At 36.5% G+C, this 12,962-nt stretch overlaps 1 protein-coding gene across 5 annotated transcripts in view; it reads left to right on the forward strand.

Annotated features, from left to right (window-relative positions):
• NPAS3 (neuronal PAS domain protein 3) overlaps positions 1-12,962 on the forward strand; it is a 607,981-nt gene that overhangs the window by 544,067 nt on the left and 50,952 nt on the right. For all 5 annotated transcript variants that reach the window (XM_074149299.1, XM_074149300.1, XM_074149301.1 and 2 more), the window contains one exon: positions 6,338-6,456. In XM_074149299.1, the coding sequence (XP_074005400.1) occupies positions 6,338-6,456 (119 nt within the window). The remainder of the gene's footprint in view (positions 1-6,337; positions 6,457-12,962) is intronic.

Genomic DNA, 12,962 nt, shown 5'->3' on the forward strand with positions numbered 1-12,962 from the left:
TTTGAGAGGTCTTAAATAAAGTAATACTTCTTAGTCCAATAAAAACTAGTTCAGATTACTTTGGTTCCACAAGAGTAATAGAACATTCAAAAATTTTGCTGTATGATAATAAGGAAAGCCTATCAATGAATTTGTACTTTAGTTTGTCCTACATAATTACAGCCAGTACAAGGGCCTAGTCTGGATTTAAAAAAAAAAAACCAGAGTAAACTCATTATTTGTAGCACTACTGGGTAACTTTTCAAAGCATGGTTTATTTCTCTGCAGATGCAGTCTTTTGTGTGCCCAAAGTACAGTACGCATGTATTAGCATTTGCACTTGTAAAACCTGCAAACTGAGCATTAATAATCACAGACAAATATAGTTAGCACATTCAAGTTGAGTTGTTTGTATAAGTATAGTAGTTATGTGAAACTATAACTTATTTTACCGGTAATTGCATGCACAGTTTTGCTTATCCATTGACAAAACATCATTTAGCTCTTTAGAGAATTCTGGGTTACTTTTCCTTATAGTTTAAGTCTGGTTGTATTTTGGGGAATAACACTAGCATATTTCAAAGGCTGGAGTAACTACTTACACCAGGACTAAATGTTGGCATGTGCAACCAAAGCCCCAAGTAACAGGGCACACAGCATGCTAGAAATGATAAAATAATAATCAGAAACTTGATCCAAGTCACTTAGAATTCATCCCTGAAATGAAGGAAGTGTTCTTCAATGTCAAATTAGTTGTAAAATATTAAGGATTTTGTATAATGACAACCTAACTGAAACAATCTGAGATGTCAGCCCATCTCTTCAGTTGTTGGATCTGGAAAATTTGGAGGGATGAGAAAGGAAAAAAAACCTACAGACTCCCAAAACACTAAAAGAACCAGCTTTCAACAGAAGTCTGAGAGCATTTACAGTTTTTATGCCTTTGAGTTTCTAATAGGCTTATAGGTCATGAAAAGTGAATTGTCTTCATCTTGGAGGTAGGATGACAAGAAAGAACTGTTTATTATCTTGTCTGAAAGCATTACCTAGCAATAAATTCTTTAGAGGAAGTCATCCTTCTTTCCATTTCTTTTGGAGGATCTGCCCTGAGCCTTCCCCTTTTCAGTGAAGCCTTGGCCAGATCAAGCATTATTCCCCCTGTGTAAAGGAAAGAAGGGAATGGAATCACCAAAAGCCTGGGGTCCAATTCTTAACTTCTTCAGCTTTTCAGGAAGTAGCAAACCAGAAATTTTAAGGGTCTTACTAAGGTAGATAAAAGTACCATGAATTTCAGATCTAAATCTGGTTATTCAGGAATTCAAGTTGCTGTTTGTAACTGGGACAGCTTACAGCAAAAATATGTTAGCTAAATAGTTCAGATAGTCCTCGATTTTGCAAGATGCTGAGCACACCAGCGAGACCAAGAGAGGACCCATAGAAATTGCTAGCTCCGGGCTCATCTGATGTTTTCCAGACAGGCTGCCCATGTGCATAAATATGCCTAAGTGGTTCATCTGACTAGTCCAAGAATCTTCAACACCTTCCTAGACCAAGCTTTAGCTTCCAGTACTTGCAATCAGACTGAACCCACTTCACTTAAAACCATGCATTTGCACAAGTGCTAGAGTATAATTTCATAGTAACTTGCACTTACTGGAAATAAATTGTCTTAACTTGAAGCTTTTGAATTGTATTTGCTGTTCTAGTAGTTAGAAAAATCTGTCTTTTAGCTTATAAAATGATCAAACTTGATCTGTAAGCTACTGATAGAGGATGACCTTAGCAACACTACGTTTTTGAGAGTCACTTTTCTGATTAAAAACACACTTTAGGGGGCAATAATATGAGAAAAAAAACAGGACAGTTAACTACTCAAAGTTAAATTTTCCTAGAAAGCCTTTTAATGCCTGGTTACAGACAATAAACTGCACAGAAGAAATAGATACATTTACAAAAATGCATCTAGTCCAACTGAAAATAGTAGATTTATATTACTGAATTATTAATCTGAAGGCTTATAAAACTTTAAGAGAATGCAAGAAGAGGTTTGCAAATGTGGAAGATAACATGGGAAGAGAGCTCCCTTTTTCTTACTATTTTGTATATTATCTTATTTTGTTTCTCTTTTAAGAGCTATATAGTCAGTGTTTGAGAATGTCTCTTAAAAGCTGTATAGACATCTGTTTTCAAGGAAGATAAATGAAAGCCAGGTGAAAACTTCCTGAAATTCTACAAAATCCAGAATTTCCCATATATTAAACTGTAAGCTTTTTTCCCACCAACCCCCTAAAATTCCTTGTTGGCTTTTTGTTTTTCCTCCATAGCTTCTGGTCCTCCTAAGAGTCAGAAGCCTATTTTTTAGCTGTTTGGGATGCGAAAATGCATTTTTCTCCTCTCAATTATTTTTAATGCATGTGAGGAAAAAACCCCAGAAGTTGGTGAATATTTATTCGGGCTGCTTTGGCAGCATTTCGTTATTTAAGACATAAATCAAATTTGGGACTTCTTTTTTCCTGGGGGACAAATTGTTTATCTGAATTTGAATGTGCTTGCAAATCAGTCATAGGGATAGTGCTTGTGTTATTGCTGTGTAATAGCAGTTATTTGCATTGTTTAACATTGCCTTGCTCTGTAGCACTAAGGTAGTCAGGCGGCACACAGATGCTGGAGTACATCTGCAGATCATTGCAGGATTAGAGCCATGGACCTTAGTCCTCCAAACAGTTACGTGCATGTTTATCTATCAGTACACATTCCAGTAAAATAGAAGAACTCTTCCAGCAGGTAAAGTTAAACAGTGCGTGACTGGTTTGTGGGGTCTAGGCCTAAGATCATTCCCAAGGCAAAGCCCATTGAAAGATCAAGATCAGAGCTGCAAGGCTTGTTCACAGAGAAATGGTTAGGAGGAGATAACTAAATTTTGGGAACTGGCAACTAGTTCATACTAATGTTTTAACATTTATGACACTTTTTCATGGGTATCATGGGTTGCAGCTTCATGCCCTCTGAAATGGACAATGCATTCCTTGTGTCCAGAAATCTCATCCTGCCTTAGCAGCTTTGAGAGTGGAAAGAGTACAGGTTTATTCCTTTAGTAGTACCTGCCAAAGATATTTAAGGACACACAAAGGCAAGTGCTTCCCAACAGAGTACACAGTTATCTGTTTTGCAAAGACAATCCAGACTTAGTTTTTATTCTTCTGAGCCTTACAGTGTATAGTGCTTTCATTCACACGCAGTGAGCATTGACTTTTATCATATTATTAGCATTCTAAACTCACAGTTTCAGAGGTTTATAACTCAACAGTAGGTTTAGACTCAGTAAATTCAGCCCAGGAGCACTATTTTTCAGTGTAAAAGACATCTTTAGTTACTACGGTATCAGGCAAAGCAGACCTTGCTTATTTCGGGCTTTTTTAAAGGTCTTAGATTACAAATTTAAAGAAGATCTTGAAAGAATGAATTGCTACAGAGTTTCATTCTGCTGTTCCTCAGATTGCTAGCTTCCTTTGACATAATTGGAAAAAATTTGAAAAGGCTGAGTGATAGGCATTTAAAATCAACTCCAGAGAACTCATAATGGACCATGTTCTGTGTATTCCTGTGCAAATCTCACTGACGTTGGTGGATGCGTTCTGTACACATCCTATTTTTAAAATCCTGCATGCGTAATCACCGTTAGCATTGTTACAGTATCTACCATGGGTGGGTGCAACTCTGAATGCAGATTTGTACTATCAGCCATAATGGTTCTCTCCCGAGAGAAATTCAGAAAGCTGTTCATAAGCTGTTCTGGACTTTTAGGTAACTAATCCCATCTCACACATACACTCTCAGGTATTTTTTGTTAAAATCAAACACTTCAGAATACATATTTATATGACAGACACTGTTCCAGTCGGTTGTATAAATTATATGCATTTTATAACATTCACTTACGGAGATGTATAGGTTTGTACATCTTATAGTAACAGGAAAATAATGTTAAGTTTATGATATACGGTGACATGAGTCCAGAAAATGTCAATGCCAAGTGCACTGTACTAGATGTCAGATGTTTTCCTTTCTTTCATAAAACTGTGTATGAAAGAGAAATCTTAATTTCAGTTGTTGGGAATGGTACATATATATTACAGCCTGATAATTTTTCGAGCGTGAGATATTGTGTGTTTAATTAACATTACTTCTGTGTGTTTGGGTAATTACCATTAGAACACATGAGGACATATTGTACTCATTGCCTGTGCTAGAGCATAATGTGCTGGACTACAACAACTACACTTGTTAAGCTGATTTTAGCATTTCTTCACACAGCAGGAAGCACCCATGCTGTGGTTTCTTAATGTACTCTTTAACTACTGCACTATAGAGTACTGTACAATAAAAATAATAATTAATTATGATCCTCATTTTAGCAGTACTGCTGCTATCCTGGTGACCCTGGTTGCTGTTTCAGGGTGCAACTATGCTGTGAAAGTATCCACTATCCACTCTCTTTCCTTTCAGAGTTTTATTTCTTAGATGATATTACTCAACAGAGCTGAATTTTTTGAGGACAGGTTTGTTGCATGAATTGTGATGGCTTCACATTTGTTCAGGTCTCCAAGGACCAGCACCAATAAATGTGAGAGAGACAACAGCAGAATAGCATACTTTCCCATTTCCACTAGGACGAAAAAAAGTACTCTAAATTAAGTCTAACCTTAAATGTATAATCTGTCCTTGGGAGCAAAAAAAAAAAAAAAAAAGGATATAGCATCTTCAAGCTCTTGGCATCCCTTACGAGAAAAAATTGGTTCTAAGGGTCTCTGATCTTGTGTTTTAGTAAAATAGAACTGCACGGCTGACTGACAGTTCTGATCTAAAGCATTTACGTTTAAGTTTTGATCTCTCTGCTTTTGATTAAAACTAATGAGCTCATTTAATTCAAAATGGGAATCTCTGATAAGAGAAATAAGGTTGATGTGATTGGATTAGAGGGGCAAATTAAACTCTTAGAGCAGAAGTTTGTGCTTATATAGTGTATTAAAAAGCTGTTGGCGTATTATGGCGTGTTAGATGATGAGAAAAATTTCATAGTAATTCATATTTAATCAGAAGAAATGAAAGTACTAAATATAACATGGCTCTGCTTTTCCCTCGAGTGATAAAGAGCTGTACATTTAAAATGACATCGAATTCATGCTCTCTAAAACAAAAAAATCTTAAGAGAGAAACTAAAGAAATGGGCACTGTTGTCAGTTATTTCATCACAATAGAGTTGAAATGTCACAAACACAAGACAATTCAATGTAATCCTTAGCTCACAAACAAGTTTTTGTGTTTGTTGACTGCATAACAAATAATTTTGAAATACATGAATACTTTCTACTGGTAGTTTGGTTGGTTGTCCAAAACAACAGCAGAATAATTTCAAAATAAGTCTTATATTCAGTGTTAATTACCCATTGAAACTGAAAGTTAGTTAATCTCCAATAATGCTTGCTTATAGTAAGCTGCTCTAGAATTTTCCCATGAACAATATTTTGAGGAGAGGTCGGTTATCAGGACTAAAAATAGCAATAATAAAGATTGTATAAAGAGTATCTCAATGCTGACTAGGTTTGTACCCGCTATTTTGCCATGGTTTACACTAAGAGTATTATTTTACTATTTTAAGTGGTTGAAGTTGAGGGAGTGAGAGCCACAGGTGACATCTATAGTTTCAAGCAGGAAATATCTCTCCAATTGGACTATGAAGACGTTTCATTAGTGACGAATTAGTCACCAATAATTAACAATTATGGTGATGATGATAATAACAATAATAATGTGTCGTTTACTTGAGCATTTTTGCCTTCAGGCTATTCAGTGCTTTATTGACCCTCAGTAATGGGGCAACCAAGGCACTTAAAACCAGCAGTGACTCACCCTAGGTATCACTGCAAGCAAGGATTGGAGACCAGGGAATAAAAGCCTGCAGAATTTGCAGCCTATTTCAGCAGACAGAATTGCTACCTCGGAGGGACTTTGCCTTTCACAAAAGGCTGAAGAACTCTCCAATTTTTAAAACAACGTAATAACCTCACAAAATAATTCCAGTCATAACCAAATTGTCCAAGAAAGAGTTAATGAGGCAACTCTCTGTTAAAAATTCTATGGGAAAAATAACCTGAAAATGAGACTTACTGAGTATACATATATTTTTCAATTTTTTTTTTTTTGCTAAGTAAACATTTTCTAAACGAGTTAAATTGATTACAACACTCTTAGCATCCATCAGTCATTTATTTTTAGTGAGTTCAAGGATTGCACCTGAAAAATAGCTTAGAGGGGATGTATAAAATCTAAATTATATGTATTTTTTTCTATTCCCTAGTGGAATCTACAAGCCCCAGTTTACTAACTACTGACAACACTCTAGAGCGCTCTTTTTTCATCCGAATGAAATCTACACTGACCAAGCGAGGAGTGCACATCAAGTCGTCAGGATACAAGGTAAGGGTTGCACTGTAGCATGAAATATTGACATCTTTAAATTATGTTCATTCATGTTCAAGGGGCACATTAATAGACAGAGAAAGGAGCTGTTTCACATTTGCATATGTCTCATTCCTTTTGTTAAAGAATCGTTAATACAGTATTTCCAGCCTGAGGTTTGGCTATGGTATTACACCTCCATTAAATTGATCATTATTACGACAAACATTGATGATCACAGCATGATAGCTTTAAAAAGAGCAACACGTCCAGAGTAAAGGTGTATTCTACCAATGAAGGTGAGTCAGAGTAACATCACTTCTTCTACAGTGGAAAATTGCTGCTCATGTTGTTCAACGGTTAGTCATCATTGGGTTATGTTTTTCCCAGAGAGGTAAGATTTCTTCATGCAGACGGTATGCTAGAGCTATTTAATTTTTCTGCTATCATTCTGGCTGAAGGAAAAACAAGCCACAACGAGTACTTTTCCACCATTTTTCTTTCACTGTCTGTCTGAGGGGCATCTGCTGCTAGGGATGATATTTGTTGGATTTCAGACTCTTTTAAGATATGAAAGTCTCTTGTTCCTTATCAGCAGTAATCTCATTTTTCTTCAGTCATATATCGCTCATAGTGCCTGTAGCTATCAGTGGCTTTGCAGTATACTAAAACTAGAAGGAATAGCACATTTTTAACATTGTCAACTTGTGGAATGAAATATGTCATCCATTAAGTATTATACAAGATTAAAGAGTGGTGCAAGAAAGTGAGCCTGAAAATGTGTGTGTATTTAAAGAATTTGCTTGTCAATGTTCATTTAAAAACTTTCACAAACACTTTTTTTTCAGTTTTCAGCAGAATATTTAGAGCAGCTTTGAAGTAAAATTCCCCAACTTAGTTTTCCTAAAATATTCTCTATGAATATAGCATCGAGGTAGTTTACCTGGGCAGTAAAAATCTGGTAGAAATGTCTTTGCAATCAAATGACTGGGAGATGGATGATTTCTGGGTCAAGATGATTAAAGTAGTTGCTAATGGAAGTTTAGGTCCAAATTAGGGCACAAAAAGTTTTGATCTGTGTACCGCTTAATTGTCAACGCCTGAAAGAATGCACCCAGTAGTTGTTTGTGCTGACCAGTTTACAAGTGTCAGAAGGTGTCAAGACGAGTAAGTGTATTGGCAGTCTCAGGAGGAGGAAGGCGAATGAATGCGTGAGTGAACGGACAGGTCATTGACGTTTTAGTAATTGTCATGGTTAGACGTTGTCCATCCAGGCTAGGTCAGAGTTAGACTGGTGGAGAACTTACTTTGCTGGATATTTTTGCTGCAATAGTAATCAGAAAAAATAGAGAATTTGAGGATTTTATAGTCTGACATTTTTTGCCAGATGTAGGTGAGAACAAAAGGAGGACATGTGAGTGACTTTATCAGTCTCCCTTCTTGGACTCCTGACAATCTAATATCAGTCCAGCACTAGAACAGGCTGGCTTCGCAAGGCAGACTTTTACTCATTACAATACAGTTTTTGAAATTCACAGTAGACCCTTTACTCAAAAGAAAGACACAGTAATGTCTATCATATAAGTACAATTTCGTTTTTCTTTTAGACCTGCTGATGCCTCATGGAAACACTGAAAACCATAATTGAGATGTTACAGGTAGAGCAGAATGAATTCTGAAAGATCAGATACCATTTTTTTTAGCCAGCTTTTCCTAGAAACAAAGAATAGGTAAAAAGTATGATAGTTGGCAAAACTGTCTGTAAATAAAACATTTGGTTTTTTCCAAATTTTTCCATGAGGCATCAGCAAGTCAGCATGAGTAAAAATGCATAAACAGTGTGCATTTGAGGCGACTGTAAATATAGAGGTATACTTCTGCTTTTTGATGTTTTTGAGGATTTCGTAACTGACAGTGTTTGGTTGAATTCAGCTGTTTCCAGCCGTATTAACTGTACTTTGACAGTTTTTCAGAAGCCTGGTTATTGGCACTCCATATTCTATGGAAGGATAATTATCCACAGCCTCAGTGAGCCCCAGAAAAATTGTGTATCCATTTTAGAAGAGTTGGATCATGTGAATGTCTTTTTGACTAAGTGTTAAGACCTGCTTTGTTTAAACATCATTCTTGGTGTATTAGACAAGCATGATATAACTCAGCTGCTATAGTGAATGTTGCTCACGCTTTCAGGAATGTTACCAATTCATTCATTGATTTCTATAAGTCCAGTGCTAGAACAAACTTAAAGCTTCTAGATTTTGTTCAAGTACAAATTTTATGAAAATTAAGAAAGATCCATGAGCCTTATGGATGTACAGCTATAAGAAATTATTAGAGGGAAGAATAGTTACAAAATAATGGCAAAGCTCATGGGAATAGCTGGGTAAGTTCTGCGTCAGGGGTCCCTGGAAGATCTCCAGCACTTAATCAGGAAACACTGTGCCAGCTGGGGTCATGTGCAGCAGAGTTCCCCCACGAAATCCTGGTGGAGTAGGCTGACTCAGGAGCTGCTGTCTCACACCCTCAGAATGCCACAGAGCACTGAATTTTCCCTTTGCAAAAAGCAAGAGCTCTTGGCTAACAGCTTCCCTTGAGTTCTTGTGTAATTGTGGGTGGGTAACCCTCCTGAATCAGCATACAAACATTTCTCAGGAATAGTGTGCTGGGAAGTCCATATCTTATGTGAGTCAGGTTTTAGCTCTGTCAAAGGTATTCAGCTCCCTGTGGATTCAATCCTCCAGCAGTGACAAAATTTTTCAACTTTGTGAAGTGGTTTTGTCTTTTTCCAAACTCTTACTGAGCTCAGAACCACAACTCCATTTTTTTCCCTGCTTTGAGAACTGCTGATGAATGTTTTCTTTAGATAGCAAATGACTGAGGTGGTCCACAAGATGCTTAGCCAATTTTCAGAATGAATGATCCCTGCCTCAGGAAAATCACATAAAATTGAAAACATTCAGAGAATGAGATTGATTAATCATTCAGGTTGACCTAGTCAGGACTAATTTTCTATCAAAAGAAATGTGGGAACAAAAAAATCACACTGATAGACTTACACATATGTATACCTCAAAGAGACCCTGCTCCAGACTGTTCTGACATGAGATGAACCCTGTTTATAGTCCCTTCCTGGACTGATTTAGTTGGTCCTGAATTCTGTGTAAAGATAGAGGTAATGGCTTTTTTTCCCTGAAGTATATTACCTTAAAAGTCTGAAATGGGAAAGTGGTTATATGATTAATCCTCCCTCTCTCCTTCCCTTTTATTGTTCCCCAGCACCCTGCTTGAATTGAATTTTACCATTCTTCATATTCTTAGGCTCAAAACTAATAGGAAAAAAGTTTACATGCAGTGCTAGAAAGCTATTCAGTTTTCAGTGAGTGAATCTACAATCTTAAAAAAAAAAAAAGTCAAATAAAATGTAGTCAGCTGATAAAACACACTGAAAACAAATAAAAAGAAAAAAAAATAATAATTCCATTCACTGCAAAATTTAGAATGAATTACCATTACAGCTGTTGTCTAAGATACATGATGCAGAGACTTAGTGTTTTTCTCTGCTTAAAATGTATCACATCTTCCTTTTTTCAATTTTTTTCATCAATAAAAGATAGGTTTATGTTTAATATTTTTTTTCCTCTCCATTTTATCTCCTTTTCTATTTGTTTTCACCTATTCGAGGGTCATGATTCTATCCACCTAACACATCCCGCCTTCAATGTTTCTATTGTCCAACTTACTCAGGCATATGTCAAAGCTAATTTTAATTGAAAACTACTTTGTTCAAGTCCAGTGATACATTTCCTACTCCCCTCTAGTATCGTATTATTGTTTTGTCACATTTACTTTCATGTCAGATTGTGCTTGAATTTTTTTGTTCAAACCTTTAGGGCCTGCTGCTGGTCTCTTGAACAAAGCATAATTGATGGGATGAAGAAGTAGTCAAAGCATCACACATCAGCAGAGCCAGTAGTTGCCAGTAGCTGCCAGTTCATCATAGGTTTTCGTATATATCCATACATATTCCTCTACTGTTTTATGGAGTAGCCCTCTCATGATAAGCTATTGCAGAGGTGGATAAGCAAACATGAGGAGATCCCTTTGTGCTTTCACTGTCACTGTGGCAATTTCTGAATTTGGTATAACCAACGTGTTGCATCTCCATCTCCCAAGAAGATGGCAAACAACCTTCTCGGTGCTCCATCAGCAGAGTTAAGGGCATCTTAAACATCCTTCAGGTTGTACCTTCCTACTTGGAGTCGTAAATCTCTATCTGCTGTGCTACCTGGATGCCTGCTTTGGACCATTCAGGGTCAACAAGAAACAGCCTCCATGTCATTAAAACATCAAAGTCATTTAGGTCACAAGGCAATGAGTCTACTAGAGACTCTTCAGTAACTGGAAGTAAATACAGCAGCTATTACGCACTGAGCAAAATCTTATTTACAACCTTAGACTTTTGAGCCTGTATTATTGAGAAGAGAAATATTTGCTAGGTTACTCAGATACTTCTGCCTTAAAGTGAGGCCTTGGTGTCTTTGAAAAGTGCCTTGGGATTATGGAAAAGCATATGCATAGTCTTTGGACAGGAATGAAATGGACTTTGTTTCAGCTGTTTGCATATGACTTTCAGGAGTTCTGAAGTCCTTTAATATGGCACAGAAGTGTTAGCACTGGATACAAGTGTAAGGCCTGCATTGCTGCTTTACAGAATCACAGCTCTTATCAATGCCAAGGGCAGGTATTTATACCTGTTTTTCTCTCTAGTGTTCTTCATGTGCAAGAGCATTGTGGAAAGTAAGCAAGCTTAAAAAACTGACCACATTGCAATGATGGGAGCAAAGTTATCTTCATTATTTATTAGATCACAGTGGGCTGCTAAACCTAACAGCATAATCTGAAGTACCAGTCGACATACTGCATAAAAATAAGTGAATTGCTATATAAAAAAATTGCCTTAGCAAGTTTAGTTTAGAAATGTTGATGTTTTGTTACACATCTGACATCTGCATTTCAGTAATGGAGGATTCCAATTTCATTAGCTATGCCTCAAACATCAGTTGCTGTATATCAAAATATTTTAAATAATATTTTAAACTCTGTAAAAAGATTTTCACAAATTAGTCTTTGTAGTCTAAATGAATCCATCTTTTTGTTTTGTGCAATGGTATCTTTCTACAAACTTGTTTAAAACTAAACATTTTCTGAGACTGTGGTCTCAGATTTTGCACTTAAAATCATAAAGTTAGAATTCTTTGAATACCGATTTTGAAGATGGAAATCTAAATTTCTTGTGGAAATTTTATGTCCATCACAGTTCTAATATCATCCTTTTTTACTCTATTCCTGTCTTTATCCACAATTTGGAATTTTATTTTTTTTTGTAGAAGAACTTGAAGAGTTGGACAAAATTTGTAAATCTCAGTTGTGCCCTCGAAGTGCAGGTTTTGGCAAAATTTAGATCCCTTAATCCAAGAGAGCAAGAGAGACAAAAACTCTGTTAGAAAGCCAAAATTATGCCATTTAATTGCCTTGTGATACTGTTCTATTGATTCAGTCCAAAATTGAAATGATTATTTCCCATCTAAGTGAAAGATTCACCTGGAATTCAGAAACAAGATGTCCCTATTACCAAAATCACTTTAAGGACCCAGTATATTGTGGGCTGGTTAAGAACACAGCAGAAAACCACCTTCCATTTCAGTGGAATAAGAAGGAGGAAGAAAGAGAAGGCAGCTGTTTTTTTGCATAATGATCTAATGATTGGTACATTTCTCAGTTGTGGGCTATGTTAGAGTAAGATTTAATTCCCTCCTCAGCCTGAGGGAATTCACATACCCCACTTTCCAGCTTGGCCTAAATTCTTTTCTCCTCTTCTAATATTTTCCCCCTTGAAATCTTTTCTGTCAAGCATTTTACTCTGTCCCAGAAAGGTATCCTGACCTTTTTCTGTAGGAAGAAAGAAAACTGCAGAACTTAGTATTTCATCACATGGCTACTGCCACACCTCCTTAATTGAGTGAAGAAGGAATAAGAAACCAACATCAGGAAGCATTATGTGAAGAGTTTTCTAAATGTCAGCACATGCATTCCCCAGACTTTTCGGCACTGGGAAGACTTAAAGGTAATTTGTCAGAGAGAAAGAACTGATCGAGAATTCACCCATGTAAATCGATGACCTTTTAGTCAAAAAGAAGTCTCTTAGCTAGTAAAGATGCAGCATTACTTATAAAAGAACAAAATACTAATGGGCCAATCTGAGCCTTATGAAGCATCTACTTGTAGATATAAAGATACGGTTCAAGAAAAGATGGTCTGCAACAGGATTAAGAAGACTAGAGTTCATTTTATGCCTTGCTGTAGAGCTGTGAGATTCTATTAGGAGAGCTGTCTGGAAAAGCTTGGTTCACACTCAGCATCTAAATACATCAACCAATTTTTTTAAAGTGTTCAGCAGCTACTAACTTCACCTTCTCAAAAAGCATTTTCAGGGCTGAGCATCTTTTCAAAGGGTTTTATAGCAC

The sequence above is a fragment of the Numenius arquata genome, chromosome 6 (genome assembly GCF_964106895.1).
Source record: "Numenius arquata chromosome 6, bNumArq3.hap1.1, whole genome shotgun sequence".
NCBI lineage: Eukaryota > Metazoa > Chordata > Aves > Charadriiformes > Scolopacidae > Numenius > Numenius arquata.